The 26,699-nt window shown below is 38.0% G+C and overlaps 1 protein-coding gene across 41 annotated transcripts in view; it reads right to left on the bottom strand.

Moving 5' to 3' along the window:
- Positions 1–26,699, bottom strand: part of TENM3 (teneurin transmembrane protein 3) — a 1,314,794-nt gene that overhangs the window by 5,312 nt on the left and 1,282,783 nt on the right. For 40 of the 41 annotated variants that reach the window (XM_064652558.1, XM_064652559.1, XM_064652557.1 and 37 more), the window contains 5 exons: positions 13,274–13,449; positions 12,358–12,593; positions 7,088–7,384; positions 4,255–5,866; positions 2,194–2,324 (listed from right to left, as the gene is read on the bottom strand). In XM_064652558.1, coding sequence (XP_064508628.1) covers positions 2,194–2,324; positions 4,255–5,866; positions 7,088–7,384; positions 12,358–12,593; positions 13,274–13,449 — 2,452 coding nt within the window. Of the gene's footprint in view, positions 1–2,193; positions 2,325–2,399; positions 2,952–4,254; positions 5,867–7,087; positions 7,385–12,357; positions 12,594–13,273; positions 13,450–26,699 lie in introns of those variants that run through there. The other variant, XM_064652599.1, reaches the window with a different exon arrangement.

The following is a 26,699-nucleotide window of genomic DNA, read 5'->3' as shown; positions in this document are numbered from 1 at the left end:
TACAGGGTCATCTGTGGCTGGGATGAGACCTTACAGCTGCGTAGAACAGACACGCCTTATCTGTCTAACCCTGGGTCTTAACAGCAACAAGCTGTGAATGAGCTAGTATTGATGGAGGTAGGGAGCCGACATCTGCCCTAGCAGTTGTCTCAGCGGGAAACAGAGAGAAAGATTTAAATAGCTTTGGCTGCACTTTTGAAAAAGAGTACTTAGTTTCTGATGATGATCCAGTTTATCTTCCATTTGACCCCTTCTCTCTTCAGTAAAATACTGCTTAAAGCATTTGATTCACTGCTGACAAATGAGTCCAAAGCCTGTTTTGTTTTCCCAAATTTCTGGGTGGGGGACCAAGCAGGAGTTATTAAGACTCATACAACCTTAATTCAGCCTTGATGCTAATCAAAGCCTGGCAAAAAGTTTGCAAAGGCTTCTCTGCTCTGCCTCAAGGGCAGCTTTTCTGGAGGTGACAGTTCCTGATGGAATCATGAATTGACTTGGACTCTCAACTCTTCTTGAATGTGGCAGATTCCTGTCTGCACTTGCTAACAAGTATGGATTTCAGCTGTTGTAAATCCTACATGGAAGCTATTGAGCTCAAAATATACTGTAGACAGCAATCACCAGTGAGAGCGGTGAGATGCTATAGCAACTTCATAATGATAAAGTCTGTTTATTTTTAACATGTATCCTCTGAGCTCCGTAAAGCTCACTCACTCCAGAATGTTTCAAAATACTAAGTGGTTTGTGTTTTTACTTCTGTCTCTTGTTTGCATTTGCTTGTTTAACAGTGAATATCAGAGTCACAGCTTCTTCCTACCTGAGAATTTTGAATCTTTGTTTTCCTCTCACTCCTTTCTCCCTCTGTCATGTCACATGCCCTGGGCACTCCTCATGTCACTGAGCTCTCTCGTGAAGATTTCTGACAACTAGCTGTCTGCTCTCATCTCTTTGACCTAACTGGTTCTCTTCCTGGTGCACCTTTGCTAGAGTTAGTGGATAATTTCATTCTTTAGCCTTTGAGATCTAAATAAACAACCTCTGATAGTTCTTCACAGCCATGCCTGATGTCAGGTCTCTCATGTCCCAGTACAACCACCTTGCCTGGAGTGCTTGCCAGGCTCCTCCTTCACTGCTTCTACTGCTCATGGGAGACAATATTCTCATGCTGTGCTCTAAGGTCTTATTACTCAATTCCTTGCTATTAAAAATAATAAAAAAACAATAAATATAGCAGGTAATTTCCTGCATGCAAAGTCAGCTTCCACATGTTCCCTTCTGCTGGGGCACCCTTCTAATGATTTTTTGTCTACATTAGGTTGTAGAATTCTTTAAGATTATATAATCTTTTAATCTTGTAACATTCTCTATTGTAATTCTTGTAAAAAGAGATCTGTTTTTGACTGCTCACAATGGGATCACCCATTTTAATGTCTCAACTCTTCCTTTTTAACTGAGAAGTATAGGATTTTTGAGGGCATAGGTCTTTGATCTTTGAGTAAGTTTAATTTGTAAATATAATTTTCTTAAATAGCAGATTTAGAATTCACTTCCACATTTATTTCTTCCATAATTTAAAACTGTAGTAGGATTTCAGGACGAAAGTTCATTTTTTTGCTCCTAAAGAACTTCATAAGCACCTGGAGTTTTGGTTTTATGTAATGTAATAGACTTTAGCCTCAGGTAATTTCATTTTCAGTATTTTATCTTTACATATAAAACATGGTGTCCATAATGCATGGTTAACATTAAAGAGAAGTAAAATTGTAGTGGTGCCTGGTATGCATAATTTATATCACCTGTTCTTCTGTTTATTTCAGTCTATTTTTTTCTATTGTGTTCATTTTCTGCCTTCAGGCAGCGTGTTAGTACAAATCTAATGTCTGTAGTTTCTGCTATGAAAAATAGACATCTTTAAAGGGTCTTAAACTTCCTTTCATTGATTATTGTCTTTTTGCATTTTTATTATTGCTGAAAGCAAACAAAAGTGTATTTAAAATGGTATCTAACTTATCAGATCTGTAAGAAAAAGCTCCATCTGTAATTTATTAAATTCTTTTGAAAGTAGATAAAGGTACTGTTCAGATTTAACTTAGCAAGTAACCCTTGCTGTCAGAATTATTCATGCCTAATAAGATCTGAATAGAAGGAAACATTCTGTCTCGTTCCATTTGTATGTTTAGTTTTGTTTCTTACTGGTATGTCTTCCCATTGCTGGCTCTTCACAAGTTCATAAGAAGGTTCTGTTAAATCAAATTTTGGAACAGGGAAACCAGGAATAGCGTTGTGCAGATGGAAGCCGAATGTCACCAACCAGCTGTTAACATCTGAAAGAGAATTATTAAAAGAAAAAAAGAGAGAAAAATATTAGAATTGTCCTATATTTTTCAACCATACAATTTTTACATGGAATAGCTTTTGGCATAGTCGATTTTCTTCTGAAACATGAAAATTATTCAATGGTCTTTGTTTTGATATGTATGGATTTAGATTTGTGGTACAGCTAGAATAGCAAGGCTATACAGGACACTTGCAGTTCTAAACTTACAAGAAAACATCTGTTCTATATGAGTTTCATGAGGCTCGGTTGAAAGGCATTGCAGGGTTCAGCAATTCTGAAGGCCTCAGTGACTTCCAGAACAATTATAAGAGTGCAATTAAAAGGAGATTTCCTTCTAACACAGCCTAAACTAACTGGGATTTCATGGTCAGGCTAAGCGTGCTTTATGTCGCACCTTCATCGTCAATACTTTAAAATGAAGCAAGAAAAAAAAAGTACTGCAGGGCACATCCTGTCCTTTTGGTATATATGTATTATTGTAATGTCTTCAAATTACCCCTGAAACAGCACCTATATGGTCAATTACCTTTTAAATGATTTGGCAGATATTTTATGTTGATTCAAGAGAAATCTCCCCCTCTTCAAGATGAAGTTGGACCGATGAAATTAAAAGCTAATGAAATGTATTACAGTTGCATCAGTAAGCAGACAGGATACTAAATTAGCATTAGATAACATTATTTATAATACATTTTATGTTCTGTTGAAAATAAATACATTAGGGATGCCAATAATTAGTTACCAATTGTTTGGCAAGAATGAGCACTCTGCCTTGTTTCTGTCTTCTGACCCTATCTTTCACAAATACTAAGCTTAGAGGTTGGCAGAGTACTCCTTACCAAGTCTAGTAATTTTTAGTTAAGAAAACTCCAAATAAGTGGAAAATAAAGCAAATTTTTCCAAATGTTAAAACAACAAAAAAATATTTATTTAAAAACAATTTCTAACATTTTCAAATAAGTGCTAATGCCTCATGAGGCTCTGCATCTAAAACTGCTAGTCAGCCAAATTACTAATTGTAATTATAACCTTATATAAGCAGTGTGTGTCTATGTATTTCATATATCAGAGATGTTAAGAAAAGAACTAAAACTGTATTTTGAGGGCAATTTCTGAACTAGGTGCATAATTTTCAATGCCACAAAGAATCCGATTATAAATGCATCCCCTACAGCACATGCTGCTAGAAGAGGACAGATCCAAACTTCTGTTATTATCCTTACTCCCAGGCAGCCCATTAGTAACCCATTTAATAGCTGCTGTTTATTAAATTAATGCAAACCCACTTGATTCCCAGGATGCTCTTCTGAATGGTAGTCTCACAGCTCTTAAGTAAGTGGGGCTGAGCCCTTCCTGTAGTCTGGCGCTGTCTGTGTAAAAGATTTTGGGTTCTTTACATCTATTTAATCTATAAATATGAAAAATCACATGTATCTAAGCCATACATTTTAAAAAAAATTCTGGTGATGTGCAATCAGATTTTTGGTACATAGAATAATGGAGAATACTGCACATCACTAACTCTAGAACCACAAAAAGTATGTAGATTTCCTAAGAATTCAGATTTACCAGAAGTGGCACCTCAGCGCCTTTTTGTTGCTGAATGAGTTTCTGTACTATCCTTCTCCTCCTTCCCTGCAGCTGGCAGTGTACTCATTACTTTGTGTTGGCCCTGGAGCTTGTTGGGCTTTGTGCTGGCTCTGGAGCTTACTGGGCAACTTACATTAGCAGCCTTGCAAGAGCCTACCCTGGAAAATATCAACCAACTTCCAGTGAATATTTTCTGTGATGTTAATGAGCTTAAAAAGTCACAGAAGGACCCTGCCTGCCCTTGCTACCTTACAGTCTCACTGCCTCTAAATTGCAGGTCTATAGGTCCAGTATCCCCAAGCTGCAGTCCAGTAACCTTCTCTTACCTGTGATATAATCCTTCACATCGTGTATTTTACTGGCTGGGTTGTTATTTCTAAACATGTACAAATTAAAAGGAGCTGGATCCTTCCCAATTCTCTTCCAGATTTCAATATCAGGTGTTGTCCACCGGCCTGCCAGTATGTCATAATCTCTTTCTCCAAAGTGGACTAGTTTGGTCAGTGGGTCGTACAGGCCTCCATGGAATCCAATTACTAGCTGGAAGTCAAGGTTAGAGTCAAAATAGATCTCTCCGTAAGCAGTGTATTGAATTTGTTTAAGCATGAGACCATTGCTACTGAAAACTGCCAGTGGTGTCCCTGTATTGTCTGATGCAATGTAAAATTCGTCTCCACTGCTAATTTCCATGGCAAAAAGGTGTCCTTGCAGATCATAGTAAAGAGATGTGATTTCAGAACTTGAGTGGTTATATACATGGGTTATCCTGGTTGGATAAGTAAGGTCTGCATAAAAAAACTGGAGATGCTGTCCCAGGCTAGTTTTACTGGAAACCCGTCGTCCAAGTCCATCGTAACGGTATATCACCGTCCACCCACTGCCTTTGCTATAAACTCGAGTAAGAAGGCCCTTTGAACTGTATTCAAAGATCTCAGTACCCCTCTGACGCAGAAATCCATCTTCGTCTAATCTGTACTGAACATCACCCAGTCGAGTTATTCTGTCTCTCAGGTCGTAGCGAAGTGGCGTCAAACGGGCACTGCTGCTGGGGTTGAGCAAGTGGAGGTTGCCATTCAGGTCATAGTTGTATCGCCACATTATTTTTTCATTCAGATAGACTGTCTGGAGCTGGCCATCTACATCGTATTCGTAAGCATATTTTGTGGTGTTGGCAAATGGCCCAATCTTAATTTCTCTTTTTGTCACTCGTCCCATGTTATCATATTGAATGGTAATCCAATACATTAATGACCGAAATATTTCATACTGAATTTCCTTGATGCGGCCATGTGCATCAAAGTGTTTTGTGTATGTCATTACAGCTGTCGAAATGATCTGGTTAATATCATAATATATAACTCCAAATTTTCCAAATTGTTCAACTTTGCCAGAGATATCATCAAACTGGTATAGATCAATAGGCAATGGGGTTTCATTGATGACACCTTGCATGCTAGTCACTCTGAAGCTATTGTCATAGCTGTAGTCAAATCGGGCATTTACCATTCCGTCTTCGCTAAAGCGGAAAATCTGTCTGTCAATCAATGGGCCAATTTGTCTGTATCTAATGGTGCAGATAAAACCATCGCTTTGGAGGTTTACTGTTTTCAGGACTCCTGCTGTCTCATCATAAGTAAAACTAACTCTTGTACTATCATATAAAATTTCTGAGAGCTTGGTCTGCCGTCTGTACTTGTATAATACTCTTCGACTTGTCCCCAGGAAAGCAGTTTGAAGGAGCTGCCCTTCTTCATTGTAGTCCATTATAACAGAAGCATTACTTTCCGGGGGGTTGTATATATTCCGGTAATAGCCAATGGAGCGAATAGTCTGCATGGTATGACGAGCAACACTGGGCATGGTGACAGCAGAAAGCCGATCCAACAAATCATATTCAAAGATATACTGCCGTTGGCTATGAAGCAGAAGAACCATTGACTGAAAATTAAGAACAGATTTTTACCATGTGACAAATGGTGCAGTATCTCCCCTCCCGTCATATACCGATACTATTTCTTCATAAAGATGTGACATTCCCACTTGAGAAAATTATCTCCTCTTTAATTGAGTTATCCCTGACCTTACATGTTGTTAGCATCTCCCTTCCTAATTTACTTGTATGCTTAATTGTAAGGGGTTCTGTAATTAGTAGTTCCACATTCATAATTTGCTACTTGTTATGACTGTATCACTCTTTTATCAAGCACTCACAGCTAAACAGCAGATTGTCAATGGATTCAGATAAGTCATGTTTAATATGGGAAGAAGTAAAACTGTCTTAGAGCCATTAACTCACAAGGAGAACAACATATGGAAGATACAATTTCTTCCCTACAATTAAGAGATGATTTTGAAGAATTTGAATAGCCTGAGATCTCTGAATGCAGTGTTCTTGTTCTGTAAGCTTTTGAGACAGGCAAAACCATTGTTTCATTATTTATATCAAAAGGAGCCACATGGAATTATTCTGACATTTTTCTGATGTATGACTATTATGTATCATAGGTCTTGATTAAGTTATGTTTGCAGTAATTAATAAACAGTATTTGCTGAGCAACAGCTTCAACAGAAGTATATGTAAGCCCCAGAAAGAAATGGATTTTCTTTCCACATAGCAGACATGAGATCTCAGAAAGGTGATTTTCACAGATATTTCTAGGAGGAGAGCTATCATTGAGCTATTTTTATATATAATGAAGATTCCTTATCTTTTGCCTATCACTTATTTTGATGCTGCAACATATAGCAAGTACAAATTGATAGCTGTATCTATTTAGAAACAAGAGCTTTTCTTGGTAGTGAAAAAAACAAACTCACAGCAGTAAAGCATTTGCAAACAAATTATTTTCAGCTGTACTGAATTTCAGATAGTCCCTGTACCTTATTTTAAGTGTTAAGATAAAAAGTAAATACAAAGTAAATACAGATGCTTCTTGTTAGTTAGTGGCCTAAATAATTTAAACCCACATCAATTCCTAGCAATTAGCTACAGCATGATTACATATCTGTGGAATGAAACATTCCCTTTGGAATCACATGGTGATACTTAGAATAATTGAAATGTACTTCTACTACCTATTTTGGCTTTGTAAGCAGCAGTGAGATGCTGCAGAATTTCAACAGATTCCAAACATTTTTTAAAACCTGAGTGTTCTTTACCTTTTCCAAATACGTGTAACTCCAAGTTTTCCCATCAGCAAACACTCTAGACACTATCCTTCCCTGTCCATCATACTCTATTTTTTCACTAGTCGTCCCTCGCTGTATGCTGCCTATTTGACCCGTGGATGAATAGGTAACATTGACAGCCATCAGCTTGCTGCTCGGTAGCCACAGCGTGGGGTGCCCTGACGTGTCGTAGGCAATCCTCAGCAGAAATTTACGGTGGTCATCGTAGATCTTTTCTGTCTTTGTGGTTCGATCAAAGTCAACTGAAAGGAGGTTTCTGCCATTAACCTTTTTAAAGCAAACAAAATGACACAATAAATCATGCTGTTCAAACCCTGGCCACCTGTAATTCCCACAAAGCTAGCTATCTTTAAATACCATTTACAGTGATTGATTTGCTGTATGCATAAATTGTTTTAGCGACTTCTTGATATAAATGTAAGGCACTATATTAGTATCTACTTTAGAAGGTCTGATTATGTGAAGAGATGGCTCAGAATTTGTTGCAATGTGTTCTTTCTTGATGCTTAGTCGACTGTTAAGAAAATAATGAGAGACGTGCACTGAAAACTTCTGTAATAAATGGGGCCGTTTCAATGAACAAACTCATCTTTTGTAGGCAGTGCAAAGTATATATAGCAAATTATTGTCAAAATATATTCCTAGCAACTGCTTTTCCATTTCATAACAATCATGCTAGAAAGAATTGAATCCCAGTTCTTCACAGGAAGTATTTTTCAAAATGGTAAATACAAAATTAAGATCTTCAAAAGCATGTTAATTCTTCAAATGAAGGTTAACCAGTTTTCACAACTTAGGCTTTCCCCTTCTGGATCAAATGGAAGTTTAACTCAGTGTAACATTCACTGCTGAAACATATTTATGAGGCTGAAAGCCTTAGTAGAGGATCATGTCTTTCCCCGAGTTAACTGACCACTTAAAGCCATAAATAACAGGAGACTACTGAACCACTGAAAAACAGTTATAAATGCTTTGAAGTTTGTAACTATTTTGATTTGAAATTTGATTTGATTTGAAATTAAAGCCTTAGCCTGGATACATTTATGCTGAAAACCTTATTATTGATATATATAAACTCCAGCGGTGGACAGTGATTTCTCTGAAATACTTTTACATTGAAATCTCTCCTCCCTTCCCCTCTTCTAGGGTTCTAAATATGCCAATTTTCAGTTTCATTGAATCAGCTCTCATTTTTGAATTTATGAAAGGAAAATGTCTGATTTTCTTTTCCTATGTCAGTATCTTTGCACTTCTACATTTCCCTCAGCACTGAACTGTGTTTTAGTGTTCTTCGACAGGCATTGAGGATTTCTTTGTTCATCTGTAAACCATTTCTGTATCTGCTGTGTCTTTTTAAAGTTATTCCAGGTGGGGTGAAACACTGATAACTGAGATTTTTCAACACTGTATTTTGCTAACATATAGGAAGTCGGGGAGAAATGGACATAGAACTATGTGTATTAAGAATTTTTTGAAAACTCATTTTCAAGTACTTGACACATGTATTACAAAGAGGTGATGAAAGATGGCTAAATAACAGTCAGAAACAGACAAGAGAATAGATATCCTGACTAAAGAAATTGCTGGAGGATTTTTGGATTTTTCAGGGCTGCATGTTCAAAAATCCATATATCATGGATGTTGGTACTTACACCCTGAGGCTGATAAGCTTCTAAAAGATCAATATAAATTAGATTTATTGATATAAAAGGTATTAAAGTGACAGGTGACAGGTCATAGGCAAATATGAAAAAAAATCCTACAAATGCTCAGTTTTGTTCATTTATGTTCATTTGTCTATTTATGTGCATTACCTTTCTCTTTTATAATATGAAAACACTGACATGAGAGGAATCTGCACTGTCAATTTAGGGAAAAAATCATATTTTCATTTAAATCTTCTAAGTAAATAACACAAAGTCTAGCAGATGCAGAACAGCTACTTTACCTATTTAATCAGCCATCAAATATTATTTAAATATAATCTGAAAAATTAATGCTACAAGACTGATTCTAGAAGTAAGTTAAACTTATGCTATGAAATGTTCCCACTGAATTCCTTTTTGTAATTTTTTTCTTACTTCTTTATTTTCAAGTTGTTTTTGTTTAAATTTTCCAACATCTAATATTAGCTCATTTATTTAAATTCATTGTTAAATTTTCTTTTTCTCTGGCTTTTATTTTTCAGTGTCTCCCACACATGCCTGCACTCATCTCTGCATCTCCCTGCCTGTTTTGCTTCTCTGATTTTTTCCTTCCCTTCTCTCCATCTCCTCTTCCTTATTTTACATTTAATTATGATTTTTATTAATTTTCTTGTCTATCTCTTGGGCTTAGACACTGAAGCGAAAATGGGCACTTCTGATTTCTGAACTGGCAAGGAAAGAAGGGTGGTTTATGGTTAAGGCAGACTTCCAGGTAACTGTGGTTAATTTCTTGGCTAAGCACATCCTTCCGGTGTAAACAGCAACAAAGTACTTAATCCAGCTGTCTCACTGCCCTAGCTGCTAAATGGGATAATAACATCCCTTGCTTTCCCCCTTTCCCATCTGTCTGGTCTGTGTAACAGCAGGATATGAGGAGAAAGAAAGGAAATGTCTCTTGCTCCAGCCAGTTTTATGCTTTCAGACTTTGCTGACAGAGTCTTGCATTCAGACACGTGAGCTTTTGGTGAAATTTTGGCTGTGCTTGCATAATCTCATAATACAGATGGCAATTAGAAAAAAAACAAGTTTTGGTGATATAGCTTCTTTCATTGGGCAATATGGGGCTGGAATAACATATCTCAGCTAAAACACTGCCTTCAACTGAAGTGCTTCTTAACAACAATTTGGTAGCTCTGCTACCAAAATGCTTTTACAGCAAGAGTTGAACATTTTTATTGTGTCTGAGACAACCTCGCTCCAAATATATTTGAAACCTCTGGGTTCCATTATGATAAAAATTGTCCTTGGGGAAATTTTCAGTGAAGAAACATTTAATGACACAAAACTGAGTCTTTTGACAGTCCCCACCTACTGTCCTGCTACATTTCAGTAATTTAGGTCTCTATCTATCCTGCTTTTCTTTCTAGTGAGAAGCATGAAATCTCTTTGTGATTCCTCCGTTAGGAGTAGGAAAATATTGCTGTGCCTTACAGAGAGATTCAAGAAGTTATGTGAAAGAGCATGTCAGGTCTCAGCAGGAGACAGAGCAAACTCTTCTTGTGAGCTCCCTTGTCTGTGTTACCTGTCTACTCTGGGTGCATCCCTTGAGACAGGAGTTCATATGAGTTCTTTTATTTGACACCTTTGTGAGACCCTCAATACAAAGGCCCTAAAAAGGCTCTTTCATGCAGAGGACCAGGACCTTTGCCTAAGACTGGCCTACAGACCAAACTCACAGGTCCAGGGACAAAACTAGCTTATCAAACAATAACAAAACAAGTCTGAACAAAGGCAAGATTGACAGAGACTGCTGAGTTAAGGGAGGGTGACATAATTACTAATTAATTTCTTTAGAAAGTCTACAAGTAATGGGTAGAACTAATACAAGATAAAAACCCAAGAGAGTACTTGAGAATGTACTTTGTAATATTAGATAATGAATATATAACACAGTGGAAGTGTCACGAGTACATTTACTGGCAATACATTTTGTCACTGGTTTTTGTCTACATTTGTCTTCTTTGCAGCCAAATGTTAGTGATATATCTGTCTGTAGATGGAAATGATGAGCTCCATAAGTTATTCCTGTTCTTCTTTCTGTTGTTTTCTTTTTCTACTTTCCTACATCCCCCCACCCATCCCCCAGTGACATTTCAGTAATATCTTCCCATGTAAATCAATTTCACAAAAGCTTCCTTTTTTTTCCCATTGCTGACAAGTTTCTTTCCTTTTTTTTTGAGGCATTTGTCTCTTACTAGCCCATGTCGTCCACCTGCCCTACTTCTCCCATTTGTACATACACTTTTAATTACTAATTTTAATTACTACTTTTAAATTACTACTATATTACTCTAATCTGTAATCTTTCATTTTCCCCTCCATCTTGTTAAATCTTTCCCTTTGCTCTGATATTCCTTTTTTTCAGTGTTAACTCTACCAAGTTAAAGTTGCCCATGACATTTGTTTTACCTCCTCTGCACTTGAATGCCAAAAATCAGTTTTGAGAACTGCACTCATGGTGATTTGTTTCACTGCCAAATCCAAATGCCATTGGTATGGTTATTTTGTTTTCTCTTGGGCTGCTTTCATAAATGAATTGGCAGGTGTATTATACCACTGTGCTATGTAATGGCATGCCTATGAGCCAGAACCACAAGGATGAGCTCCAGAAGCATGGCTTCCTTTTCCTCTTTCTTATCCATGTAAGACAGCTGCCACAGGTGGGTACTAATATGCTGTTCTTAAGCAGCAGTTACTGAGCATAATAATTCTGCCTTCTTGGAAAAAAGTCCATTCTTCTTTTAGAGAAAGTGGTAAGAGGAATATAATCTGCATGACAGCATCCTTTCCTTTCTTGTCCCAGTGGAAGATATAAAATATTTTAAGATTTCAAATGGCAAGAAGTCAAGGGGTCTGAAACTACTTACCTTCATTTGATACACTGCCTAGGCCTTATTTTAAAGAACTTAGTTCAGTTCTAATAGTAAGTCAGACCTCTGATGTGGTCTTGAAATGGTCTCCTGGCAACACCATTTTAAATGCTTAATCTATGTTCTCTTTACCAAATGGCTGTCATAAATCATTGTTTGCTTCCTACTTGTATTTCACTCACTATATAGGAAAAAGAAATGCCAACAAAATGGTAAAGACATATGTTAGAGGAATATGCCATACACATGAACACACAGTTGAACTCTTTCTACCATAAATATTAGAACAATTTTCATTTAAAGTAAAAGCAGAAATAAAATTCAGGGATTGTGCTAACTAATGGTAGAATAATTTAAAACAGGATTCAAAATTGGTTCAGTTAATCTAGTACCAGAAACAAAAACAGTGAAGGAAAGCAGAAAATTATTCTTTTTACCCATTCCAGGCTAAACCCAACAGTTTAAATTCCACAGAAAAGAGCAATTAATAAGTAAAAACAGGCAATAAATGAAGTAATAAAAACAAGTACTTCCAGATCTTCAGTCAGCTTGTCTATGGTAAATATTCTGTGGTTGCTGGATGTCAGTACCTACAGGAATGTATTTACATTTCCTTATTCCTTAATGAGAATGCAGTAGATACCATGCATGCTTGCATGCTTACCCTAAGCTTTCGGCCAAACACATTGACTTTTCCCTGGGTTTGCTCTTTCCGGAATCGCCACTCCACTAGGTTCTGCCCGTTCTCCCCTGGGAGGGTCATGTTTCTCTTTGCCATGGTCGGGTTGGCAGTGCCAGCCAGCACGTGTGGCTCTGTCTGGTAGTGTGAATCCAGGCCGCTGGCGTACAGGATTCTCAGGGAGCCATCATAACCAATCTGGTAGCTATTTCTTAACTGATCTGGAAAGGCCAAAAAGAGAATTACAGGTTACCTCCCTGGGTTAAGACTCTGCCTTTGTTCTGCACACTTTATGCAGTATTCATGACCTCACATAACTGACCCAATGGTAATTAATAAACAACCAGGGTGAGATTGTTAAGAATATCTGTATCACATAGGAGCACAAATGCCTTTAGGATCTATCATCAAAGTTACTTAAACACTTAAAAAAATCCCATCCTCACAGTATATTCTTCAGACTGGCACAAAACTTTTTCTGCTGTTTCATTAGGCATATTTGGCCTAATCCTAAGCATATATGACTACTCACTTTTGCAAGGATGTGGTTGCTGGGACGTCACATGCTATTTTAAAGCTAAAATCTCACTTCATGCTATTTCTGTGCCCGTTTCCTTTTCAATCCATCTCTTCTTTCTAAGATTCCTTTTTAATACAAAGTGGGTATTCTCACTACTTTCCACAGCTGTTAACAAGAGCTATTTGGTTAGAAAACTTACTTAATTCTACTTTTGTTGCAACTACTCTTTTCCTGAACAGTTCTTTCTATAAACGTGTAAAAATGTGTATGCAGCACTTCTTCCTCCAAACACTATCCTAAAGTTTCACTTCTATTTGGAGCTGCTTGTACCATAAGAAAACCATTTTCAGGTCAGTAACTGCTGAGAAATCTTTTGTTTACCTTGAACCATGGTATAGAAAGAATCTATTGATGACAAATTGGAAGTGATGCTGACATCTTCCTCTCTGCTGGATGACTCAATGTCCACTGTAATGGCCCTTTCCATTTCCCCATGAAGATTAGTGACGACTCCAGTTGGGAACGTAACATTTGTTAGACGGCCCTCGCTATCGTAGCTAAAAAAAATAAAACCCAGAAAAAAAAAGTCCAGAAATGATACACAGCAGGAACAAATTGTTTTCACTTACAAGTAAAATGAACAAAAATACCAGCTACTCATATTGTTAAGGCACTTTTGCTTTTTTTTTGTGCATGGGATAGGCACAGCAAAGAGTTCAAACGTGCTTTGAAGTAGTCAAAAGACTGCTTAACATACAGCAGCCTCAATGGTGATAGCAAGAGCAAACAGATGGATCTTCATCTCTGCATATTACTCTTTGAAGTGTGACCAGATCCTGCTGCACATCTAATTCACCATTTCAAAGGAAGCATATTTACTGGTGCTAAATTCTGTAGCATTCTGTACACAGTCCCTATTACTGGACTAGATTTTGCTGTTCTTGTAGAGGTCCTCAACATTTTTTGTAAAAAGGGTATTTTAATAAGAGTGTCTCTTGGGTCTTTCCTATTCAATGATTATGCAGACCACCTGTCCTCCTGTTCCTGAGTGCTTAACATCCCTTGTATTACTAAGACACAGAATCTGGAGTGATATTTAGTCTACTTAAAGTGCTCATAGCTGGAAACCAGAACAGCTAGCATCTATAGCTTGTTAACTGCCTGTGGATCATAGTTTGAGAATTGTGATACAAACCATGTGGGAGGTGTTGTTTTTTTTTCTGGCCCTACTGACATTTATTTAAACCAACAGCTGTACATCCATTTAATATGAATAGGTAGATAAAATTTCTGTAATTGAAGTAGGTCTATGACATCTAAACTGTGTCTTTTCTTATGCTGTGTTAGGTATACTCCATTGGTACATGACCGGAGACTGTGCTCACATCCAAACATGCATTGTGGTCACAGTATAAAGAGAGGTAACGCATTACAACAGCTTCTTGGTCATAAAACTTGTCTTTAAGATTAGCTCTTCCAGTACTACAGTTTTAATTCATCAGCCTAGGTGTTCAGCTGAAGCTCCTTGTTTAGAAATATAGCCTGCCTGTAGGTGCAATGGAGAGAAACAAGTATCCAAAGGATGATTCCATGCCCACATATGACCTGTTTGCCCCTCAGGAGTTTTCCATCCCTCTCCCATGACCATGTAGTGAGAAGCTGAAGGAAGCCTTAGCCTCTTAAAGTAACTGGAACGTGACCCTGCAGGTCCTCACAGCAAGCTAGACATTTCATGCTGACAATTAGCATCAAAATGACTCCTTCTGGGAAAGAAAAGTAAAACCAAAAAAAGCCCCCCAAAAGCCTCAAGCATATCACTGAGGCTACAGAAACTCTTTTTCTTAAATTGAGGGAATTAATCCCCAACAGTTTTAACCCACACCACACTTTCTCTGAACAGCATAAGTACTGCACAGCACTGCTGTAACTGAAAGGATTAGGTTAAGAAATGTTTTTTTCCAGTTTGCCTACTCTGTAGATTTGACAGCTTTTTGCACACAGTCATTTCCATCCTTTTAACACAGTTGATTTCCTTTGTTTATGTAAGACTTTCACTTAGCAACAGGGAAAAGAAAAGAATGTTTAAAGATCAGAAAGCATACTGGAAGCCAGGGAAGTCAAGTGGGGAAACTTATTTTTTGAAGTTAAGTACATTTCAAGATAATGGGTTTTCTTTCAGTGTGTTTCTAGCCCTAATTGTGGCTCTTTTGCACATACTGGACTTGGCAAGCCGAGATACTGCATTTATTCAGGAGACCAAAACAAACGTACCGATGTTACTCGTGCATGAATGAGCCTGCTAGCCTATTCATGACCTTCAGTCTCATTCCTCAGTTCCAAGAACTTATTTTATTTTCATGCACAACTTCCCTTTGCAACTCCCTGGGGAACATATATTGTCCAATTAGTGTCCTTTTCTATTTTCCGCTCTATGTTTGAAAATAGTATCAAATTACTTTGTTGGGAATTACTTGCATCCTTTGATTCCAGTAGCCAAGTATTGGTCTTTATTTCAAACAATGCTTACTTAAGCCACAGAAGGTAAGATTTCCTTGTAAGAACTTTAATCACAATATTTGTGAGAAATGAATTACCATATTTCTCAGTATACCACATGGGTTGGAAAAAGCTACACATCAGTTGTATTCAGTGCACTGTGTGGCTTCAGTGCATTCTTGTTTCCACATTATTATTTTTTTGAATCTGTGCCTATAGTTCCTGAACTGGTCTTGGCTTTCATAAATACCTGAAAGCACATCAGGAGCCTGAGATAAGCAGCTAATGTTATTACAGTGGGGGAGAGTTCAAAGATCAGCAAAAAATCATGCTACACATTCATGTTCTTAAAAACATGACTTTAAAGCTGCAAGAATCTTTAAAGCTCTGATTGCTTGGTTCAGGCATCCTAGTGCAAGAAGAAAATGTGACTGAGATGTGAAAGGTAAGAATAGGATTACTCATGCTTTTATACCCCGGAACAAAAAGAAAAAGGGGAAATGGCCCTTTCTACAATTCACCACATATTCCGTTTTAGGGTGGATTGCAATGTGTGTCCTTCATTTTGTTCACTGCACATTGAATACTAAACTAACTTTATACTTGCTATCTTCTTGCCCACAATCAAAGCTTTATCAATCACAGCATAGCAACATCACTCATACCTTTGGGCATTCTGCAGCCATTTTTCTTATTACATTCAAATATCCTTGCATTCCGCTGCCAAGGTGAATTTATTCATCCAAGATTGTCAGTTTTGGACTGAGAGATTTCTTTTTATCTGCCTAGTGTTCTAATATTGAAATTGCCCTAAAAGGAATGAGATCTGAAGTCTAGAGGGCGAGTGCCTATATTTGGCATTTCACAGACTCTTTGATCTTTTCATCCAAACATAAGCTCATGCACACGTGTTACCATGGAGCCCGCTGATCCTTCTCTTATGCCAGGCTCCACAGCAAAGCTGTTCAACCAACCTCTTCAATTCCTCAAGAGCAAGTTGCACATAAACTTTTGAAGAATCTAAACCGGGCACTTGCTTCCTGAGTGTGACCTCATGTGCATTAATCCCATAAACTCATATCCGTTTGCATGAATGTAACAATCTTCATATTTGGCCAATAACTACAGAAGACAGCAGTGGGGGCAGCTGCCACCACCTCTAGCTTAAGTTCCCCTTAGATCAAATTATTTTTCTTCTTTAGGATGATCTGCCACTGCCAGATAGTTTTCCACTTCTGCAGTGAGAATTTCTCAGAGATAATGATTATCAGCTTCCCAGATTCTTGACCTTTTGCACTTCACCTGCTGGAAGTCTCTCTTCCATTGCTCATCTCCTTCAGTTTTAATTACATGCCTTCCCAGACCATTTTCTGTTCTAGGCTATGTAGGACACTTCACTTTGCAGTAATAACTTCCTGGTAAGCCTTGCCACAGATGGAAATGTCCTACTTTTTTTATTTCTGACTCATTTCTCAAGTGCATTGTATCTTAGTCTTAGCACATTTAGCTCAACCCCAACTTGCAGAGAATTATTAATGTTTTATATCAGAAATAACTTCAATGTAAAATAGGAAGCTGTTGAAATAAAGTGTATAGTAAAGGCTGCTCCTAAAGCCAATTGCTAAATTATGACCGATAGTGTTTTTTCACAGACCTCTGCAGCACACTCCCTTAACAAAATAAATTCTGTAACTGGTTTTTTTTTTTTTTTTTTGCTATTGTAAACATGCCAGGTTGAAATGCAAGGCACATCAGTTCCTGCATGTTTCAGATAACAAGACATACAGTCCAAATGTATATTATATATTTCTTTAAAAACTGGTTACAGATTATACTATCAGTTGGGATACTGTAATAGCAAAGTGAGGCATAAATGCATTTTGTAATATAGACATGTATGATTTTGACAGTAGAAGTAGTGTTACACTCTCACTCTAAACACATCAGAGGTATTTCTTCTATGCATCTCAAATTACCAAGAGTGTCTAAAAAATTTATGGAACATTACCCTACTTGTTTCAAACTATTAATGGGAAGACTTATATACCAGACTTATATGCCAAGAGTGCTACTTCTTGGCAGGTAAGAACAGAAGGTTCAAAGTTGATGCTCAGGAGTGCAACATGCTGTTGTTTTAGGTGCGTACCATTGTGACAACATACTGAAAAATCTGTCCTAACCTGGCAATGAAAGGTCCTCTTTTGGATTGTCGAGGCCATCAAGTTACATTTACACAGAGGACCTCTGTCTTTGACATTAAGGAGTTTTTGTTTCCAAATACATTCTTTCACTTGTATTCAGCCTCATAGCACATTGCAGGTTTAGTCCCTCCCAAATAGTGAATTCAAAGTTGGAAAACTTATAGAGTAAAGAGGAGCTACTTTAATAGCACTTTCACTGAGTGCTCAACCAGTATCAAAATGGTTATCTTGCCAATCAAAAGGACAGAGCCCACAGTTTATATACGATCACTTTTATTATCATTTCACCACATGTATGGAGCTCTCCTGTCCTCCACTGGTTTAAAATTGGGCATGGCAACTTACTGGAAGCTCTAGTTCTGGCCACCTTTAACCATTACATGGGTTGTGGAAAGAAAGTAAAAAACTTTCAACTTGAACATAATTAAATTTGCTGGTTTTTTACTCCTTTTCTACATTGCTTTTGTCATTTTGATGAGCATTTTTGCTTTTTATATATCTGAAGAGGGACTGAATAAGCCTGCTAAGAATGAAAAAGGTGAAAATACTCTACAGATTCGTGGACAGACAAATGATTTCTTCTTTTTCTTTTTTTTCATGCATTTTTCATGTAGTCTCATTGAAATACACACTTCAGTGGATCCATATCTACTCATTTATAACCTGCCTTTAAAAAAAAAAGTAATTGAAATACTGTATGCAAATATTCCTTTATTTCCAAACAGTGTATTTGACATCTCAGAAGGTTTAGCATCTTACTTGTGATTTTACAGTACAAATAGATCAGGAAACCTGAAATATTACAGTATAACTTCCTTTGGAGGAAGTTTTTTTAAAAAAATGAACAATAAAAGATACGATGGCAGTATGTCTTCCTAATATTTTTTGTTTTCCTTAACAAGAAGAAAGCAAATCACAATTTGATGTATGTTAGTTGCTTGTAAATTATAACAAGTGGATTTTTTTTTTATTTTATTACTGTCTAAGAAGGGATAGCATTTTTCCTTTGTTCTTCTCTGGAATATTGTTCAGCATGAGAAGAAATGCAGCCAGGAGGGCCAACCATGTCTGGGGGCATCAGGCAAAGCATCACCAGCCGGTCGAGGGAGGGGATTGTCCCGCTCTGCTCTGCACTGGGGTGGCCTCACCTTGAATATTGTGTGCAGTTTTGGGCACCACAATATAGAAAAAATATTAAGCTCTTAGAGAGCATCCAAAGGAGGGCAACGAAGATGGTGAAGGGCCTTGAGGAGCGGCTGAGGTCACTTGGTCTGTTCAGCCTGGAGGAGACTGAGGGGAGATTCATTGCAGTCTACAAGTTCCTCGTGAGGGGAAGAGAGGAAACATGTTTCCTCTGAGAGGAAACAGCATGAAACTCTGTCAGGGGAGGTTTCAGTTGGATACGAGAGAAAGGTTCTTCATCCAGAGGGTGGTCAGGCACTGGAACACACTCCCCAGTGAGGTGATCACAGCACCAAGCTTGACAGAGTTCAAGGAGAGTTTGTACAATGCTCTCAGGCACATGGTGTGATTCTTGGGGTTATCCTGTGCATTGGTCAGGGCCAGGAATCGGACTTCGATGAGTCCCTTACAACTCAGCCTACTCTATGATTCTATGAAAAAAAAATCAGTATTATTTGCAGCCTTACAGAATTCTAAATATATGGGGGGAAAAAAGCTTCCTTCCCTTTCCTTCCTGCTTTATTCCTTTCCCCTCTTTCTCTCCTTTTCCCTCCCTCTTTTCCTTTTCCTTTCCATTGTACCTACCTCTGAGAAAATAGTAGATGAACAGGAGTAACAGAAAATAGGTCCAAGAGTGATTCTAGCAAAAGAGATGAATTAAACGATGGCTGGCAGCCCAATTCTGGACAAGAATTTATAGATCTATTTGTTTTTTAATGGAATTTGGGCAGAAAATTCCCAAAAAACCACAGAAGGTCATTAAAAGTGTTAGGATCAGCTAAATTTCTCTGTCCTTTCCAACCAAGTGTCAGACAACTCAAGCTTAAATTTGAGCAGCTGGTCTACTTTCCCTGTTCCTCTATCTGATGGCTTTTCCATGGGGAAAGGGTCTTTATCCTGTTTTCATCTGGGAAAGTCTTATGCAACTGTTTGCACAGCTGGTTAAATAACTCAGGTAATGGTCTTTTATCTTAGCAATGTTGTCAGGACAAATCTTTCAGCCCAGGTTTAATGAAGAGATTTCCTCAGCTGGAAAGTGATTGACAATTTGTCTTTTCACCTTATCCTGTTATAACTGCAGCTCTTGAGGCTTTTTCTTTTTTGGTGTGTCTATTTTGTCATAATGTTAAAAGGACAGTTTTCAGTCTTTTTTTTTTGTCAACTGGCATTCAGCACACCAGACGTGAACAATTCACTTAAATAGGCCTTTTTTGACAGCCATAACTTATTTGCAAAACAACAGGCACACTCTGAACGAGAAACACTGCAGGAAATGTGTCTGTTGGAAGGGGAACTCAAAGAAATGAATCAACACCTTCTCTGTGATAGCTTGTTCATTTCTATATGGAGAAGGTTTTGATGCTCATTTTCCACTTCATTGCACAACCAGGCAAACAAGCTCGAGTTCAGTGCTTGTGCTGAAGTAAGACTGACCACCTTCACAGCCTAATCCAAAATGGTTCCCAGGTATTTGGAGACAGATATCTGGGGGGAGAGGTACTTTGCAGCAAAAGAAGAAATACATCAATTTAGCATGTTGGGACCACTTTACTTTGTGCCAGAAGACTTGCCAAACTTCTCAGTCATTGCTGCATGGCACTGCAGTCCTCCACACTGTGCTGATTGCTGCAGCAAGCACCTGCCATGTATATTCTCATAAGGATTCACAAAACCAAAAAGTCTTTCATAACTCATATATCTGACACACATCTTACATGCAGAAGAACTTGCACAAATAAACAGTGTTAATGTTGATGGTGTTTTCTGAAGAGATGGAAGTACAAGTGCAGTGTATGTGCTGGGAGAAGGGGTGCACTTGGAGCAGTGGGATGTAGGCAGTGTGGCTTACATGCGAGGTGTTTTGGGGGATGGAGCAGCTTCCCAGGGCTGGGGGTGCACCTCAGCAGCACACACCCTTTTGAACTGAGTGCAGCCAATTCAAGAGCAATTGGAGGGGGCTTGTTTTTATGAAGATGAGACTAAATTACAGTAGCTAGACTTTTATCTGCAAGACCTCAACACTCATTCCTTGCTTTTCAATTTCCCTCTAATGGGAATTCGCTGCCCCTGAGCCCCGCAGGGTCTGTAGAGGCTGGAGTCTGGTTTTTGCCGGAGTGTGCAGAGCCAGCTCCTGTCCCACAGCAGCTTCCTGCGCTGAGTGTCTTTAATCTCAGGGCTCCTCAAGGCTTCTGGTTTGTTTCTGTGTCACCTCCTCCTGCCTTCTTAGCTCATCTATTACTGTACAAATAAACTGTGTGCCTTGTCAATATAAATACCTGAGTATGGCCTTTCAAATAAAAGAAATGTTGGTGTGTATATATACTTTGTATGACAGATTGTTCCTTGCTGTAAGGTCTGCTTACACTACCAGAGCTGGGGGCACAGGCTTTTAGTGAAAAAAGGATGTAAGGCTTGTTTGTTTCGCCAGGCATTTTGTTCACAGAATAAGCTGTAATGTTGCTTTTTTTCCCTTAATTCTTATTTGGTGGGGTTTTGTTTGTTTGTTTGTTTGTTTGTTTTGTTTTGTTTGTTTGTTTTTTGTTTTGTTGTTGTTTTCTGGGGTTTTTTTAAATTTTTTTTTGAAAGGTAAAAACTCCATGAAGCTGTTTTTACAGAGTCACAAAAAGTGGACATAATCAACATATTAAATTATATTATGTTTGAAAAGCAAATTTAGTAACAGGAAAAAAATTATATGGCTGTATTGTTTTTCTTTTAGGACAATGGAATACCAAGACAGTAAACAATTATTGCTAGATTCAGGTTCTGTGGTTAATTTAGATATATAATATATATAATTATATATATATATATAATATATATAATTTAGAATAACATCGCTATTCCTTTAGAGCACAAGTCACACCCAACCAGTGCAGGCTTCAGAAGTGAGAGACTCTCCCCCCTTTGGAGGGGACTCCAAAGATAAGACTTTAAACTGTGTTTGCCTTGTAGGCTCCTAAAGAGCTGATCAGTCTGGCCTCACTGGGGACATCAAGGAAGACTAAGTCTCTTGATGAGACTTGAAAATGTGTTTAAATACAGCATGAGTGAAAATAGAGAATAGCCTTTTCAGATGCAGTCCAGAGCTGACCCTCCACCCTCACTGCACCAGGTTCCCTGTAAAGACAGTGTGAAGGAGTATGAGTTAGCTTGACTATAGCCTCCCTGACTTCTGTTTGACAAAGAAGTTAACATGGAACAAGAATATTAACATGTCAATAACTGAACAAATGGTATTATTAAGTTCTTGATAAAGCCAGAAGTGAAAGGGATACTTTCAGGAGCCTGAGCAGAGCTGACTGGATTGACAATGCAGAACATTTATGTCATTAATATGAACAAAACTCTTTTTTTGGCTGTACTATCCTTACTTCTGAGTGCTTTCCAAAACCACAGAGACATCACATGCTGATTTTCTTGACAGAAATCAAAGCAATTCTTCTTTTCTCATACATATAAGATGTAATAATATTGCTATGTGTCTTCAGCATTGCTATTTTGGTATTAATATCTATTTAATGGTTTCTCAGGTCTGCTTTTATTACTTTCGTTAGTTCTAAGGGATAAGGAACAGTAACATTTGAGAATGAAGAAATGGGTAAATGTCTATTAGATGAGATATACTACTGCTATCAGGGCAATTAGAGGACACACTGCACTTCACTGAAAAAATTTCACATTGCTATCTGATGTTATATATTAATGAATTATTTTTAACATGGCTGTTTCTTTCATTAAGCAGAATGAGTCTGAAACAGCAAGTTTGTGTGCTCTACTGTCAGCACAAGCCTTGAAAGACTAAAGTATATAACATATATGTATTATTATATATTATAACAGTATATATTATTATAGTATTATAATTATGAAATTACTCTAAAGTTGAGTTACAGTTCCAGTTTAGAAAATCTTCAATTTGTGTCATGTTGGGAGGAAGAGAAGCAAATATGCTTTAAAAGAGAAATACATGTATTGTGTGCTGCATTGTGCCAGACAATGTGGATAAAGGGGCACTTGTGCAAGGACTGGATATCCCGAAAATATTCCCACAAAGACTGTTCAGAGACAGTTAAGAATGAAGAGAATACATCTTTTGTTGCTTGAGTATATATAATATGGGAAGATTAAAGACATTGCACTTGTAAGTCACAGTTTGCAGTCAGAGGCTCATGTGATGCCACAAAAGTCAATGCAAGAACATGATAATCAGCTAAACCAAACTGCTTGAATGACTATGGTTAATTACTTTATAGCCACTCTGTTTTACACTGATGAAGCAAGAAGCAGCAGCAGTAAAACCAGAAGGTACAAAAGGCTGCCGATGGTAGAAGAATAAAAATACCTGAAAAGCACTATGCTACCAAGGAAATTCAGATAATGTTGTTTAGCATTGATTAAAAATCCAGATTACAATTTTGTACAAAGTTCTGGCATTTGTAAGAAAACAGAATCAAATTAGAATGAAAGCCCCTAAACTGCAACGAAAATATTTTTAGATATTCATATTACTGAAATATAAATGGGATAGAAAAATTAACACAAATAGAAACAAAAATGTTACAGGAAAATGAAACCCCACAAATGTTACAGGAAATGGTATAGAAATACTGATTATGAAAACTGAATTTTGAACCTCTTAATATAGAGTAAAAGTGGAAGTGAATTGACACTACTATTGGGGGATAATTTTCATCTGATCAAGATGAAATACTTGTTTTTATCTAAATGAAATCTTTCAGCATAGGTTCCATAGAGTCTTCTATAGCCTGGTCTTGGTATTTCCAAGTCAGACTCCACAAGCAATGTATTAAGATGAAGCAAGAGAAAAACTGCAAAATGTCATCTGTTCTCTGTTGCCAAATGCTGACAGTTACAGATGATGTGCCTGGTACTTGGGGAAACTAAGCAAGTCCAAGCCAGAGGCAATATCTTACTCTCTATCACAGAGGTTTTGGGAAACCACAGCACTGAAAGCATTGTTAATAAAAGCGTAATATGCAAAGGGTGATACTCCGTAGCACACAGTGAAAATAGATTTTTGGCTGTGATTCGCTCTAGTCTATAAATTATTGCAAGGATTTCATATTCTGCATGAATTCACCACCTTTCCAGAATAGCTGGAAAGCTCGTTAATTTAACTGCAGGACCAAAGTAAACTTGTAAGGGCTCTGCTTGCTAAGGTCACTCTCTTTGCCTCCTGTTGCATTCTCTTGGAAAAAAGGATTGAGTGGGGGAAGGAGGAGGGGAAGGAGAAGATAAATGACTCAGGGCATTAAGTGCCTGGGGAAACACTGGATGGACTGTCATACAGGAGGGGATTAGGAAGAAATGCACCACTGGGAAAGGAAAAGCAGGGAAGCCAAACATGCTTTAGGGAAATAATGGGAGATGTGGGAAGGAGCAAAATACAAGGTAAGAAAGTAAGGAAACAAAATAGGAGGTCTGGAAAGTGAAAAAAGAGACATGGAAGAAAGGCAGTGAATTTCCAGAGAAGAGGAGCCATCTTAGTCTGGATCAAGTCTCCACCTGCTGATACTGCTTCTAAAAGAAGAGGAAGGCAAAAGGAGAGAAGGTTGAAAGATAAGAAACAGTGGCTACTGGAATTATTTCAGGTGCTAGAGCAGGTCCAGAGAAGAGCAACAAGGCTGGTGAAGGGACTTGAACGCAGGCCCTATGAGGAGAGGCTGAGGGAGCTGAGGTTGTTTAGCCTGCGGAAGAGAAGGCTCGGAAGACCTCATCACTCTCTACAACTCCCTGAAAGGAGGTTGTAGCCAGGTGAGGGTTGGTGTCTTCTCCCAGGGGCATGGGAGGACAAGAGGGCATGGTCTTAAGCTGTGCCAGGGGAGGTTTAGGTTGGATATTAGGAAGAAATTCTTTACAGAGAGGGTAATCAGGCACTGGAATGGGCTGCCCAGGGAGGTGGTGGACTCTCCGTCCCTGGAGGTTTTTAAGATGAGACTGGATGTGACACTTAGTGCCATGGTCTAGTAACCATGGCAGTGTTGGATCAAGGGTTGGACTTGATGATCTCAGAGGTCTTTCCCAACCTGACTGATTCTCTGCTTCTATGTCTAAGGAAAGCACATGCAGCCTGAACCTTCCAGGAGAGCTGTGAGATGAAGGAACAGTTGCCTTTTCACAGAGAAGACTGCAGAAGTACCTGGGCTGCAACCTCGAGGGACAGATCCCAGGTGCATGACACTGGGATGACCACAATTTGTTCTAAACCACCTCTAAGGAAGGACTACATGTCTGTCAGAGATCACCTGAGTGCCAAGTGCTCCAGTGCACACATAAACTGCAGCCTTTGCAGTGCAGCCCAAACTCAGCAGATGCTGCCCAGACAGCTAAGGCTGTCTGCCTGCCCTGGAGGGGTTCTCCCTTGCAGAGCAACCTCTGCCAGTTCCTCAAGCAACCTGAGGAGCACAAAGTAGCCAAAGGCTGACACAGCAGCAAGCCAGTGGTTCAACCAAAGGACTTCTCCATTGCCTGGCTGGTAACTGCTGGCATGCCAGGTCTTTAACGGAGACCTGGGGTTGCAGGTTGCAGCCTGACCTACAAGACCAAGTGATTGCACAGGGGCACTTCCAAGGCTTTTTAGGCATTCACTTCTGATGCTTCAAAAATTTAGGTCTAGAGAAAATGCTCTTCTTGTGCACCTGTCTTAGCCATCTGTATGTAAACTCAGAATGGAAACTGCTGCACAGAAATAATGCATGTAGGCTATCTAGGAAGTGTCACTTCCAAAATGCTAATATGCATATAATTAGCTTAACTTTCAAGATTTATCTGTTTAAATGTTCATATTATGCATACATAATATGCAGTTACAGTTAATAGTTTCCAGCTCAGATATCTCACAAATTTACAGCAGAATTTGATTAGGCTGATTACTTTTATACCTTGTATAATATTATAATTTCATTATAAAAACCTAATCTGGATGACTTTTAGCTTCATATGGCTCCATTGGTTTTTTAGTATGCATGCATTTTCAATCATTTTTATAAATGCTCTGTTAATATCATTTTTATTTAGCAAGTTTTTAGACCTTCAAAAATCTGTAAGTTACTATGAATTTGAGTAACAGTGCCTTACAAAAGTATGCATTCTTGGAATATAAGGTGTCGGTTTTGATCAGCAGACTAAAACCCTTAACAAAATAGAAGTTTACAAATCCATTTTGCCATAAAGATATTAAAAAAACCCAAAGTCTGTAAACAAACAAAGAAAACAGATTATATGATATCCTAAGTAATTCAAGCTAGTACTTATAATAATTTCACTTTAAAAACTAGAGTCTTAAAAAAATATTTCCTGTATGTCAGTCTTTCAGGCAAAGAGAAGACTAAAACCAATAAATTATCAATTAATCAGTGTCCAGGCTGCATGAAATAAAGCAGTAAAAGTCTTTTGGTTCTGATATTAGTGTGACTTAAACTGTGGAAAAAAGCCATGTAAAGAAACAAGGCCAAATGCTTTAGTATGTGCCAGAGCAGTGACTGCCAACTTTTGGGATGCAATCTTTTTTCAAAGATTTCCTCTTTTCACTGAAAAGTTGCTCTGGAAAAGGAGAAAAAAAAAAGTTTAAATTGTTTGCATAAATCTGCTCTCAAATCATTGAGAATCAGCTGAAATGATCTAAATTCTTTGGATCCATGTTCCAGTTATACAATCGGATTTGCACAGGAAAATAGGCAAAAAACCTATTCCTGAATTGCTTCAAAGGCCGAACTTTTTACTGCTAAACCCACAGTATTTTTGCTCCATGTACCTTCTGCCATTTAAACAGATATGTGACAAGCAAAGGGGGAAACAACCTGGCCATACTCAAAGCTAGTTGAAAAAAGGCATTTCTAGTCCACTGGACATTCAAACAGTTGAACATTTTTAACTGTGAGTGGGAAGAAAGTCTAAATTCACCA

Source organism: Pseudopipra pipra, chromosome 4, assembly GCF_036250125.1.
Source record: "Pseudopipra pipra isolate bDixPip1 chromosome 4, bDixPip1.hap1, whole genome shotgun sequence".
NCBI classification, from domain to species: Eukaryota; Metazoa; Chordata; class Aves; order Passeriformes; family Pipridae; genus Pseudopipra; species Pseudopipra pipra.
The sequence above is the reverse complement of the archived record's forward strand: the minus strand, read 5'-3'. Positions and strand labels throughout refer to the sequence as shown.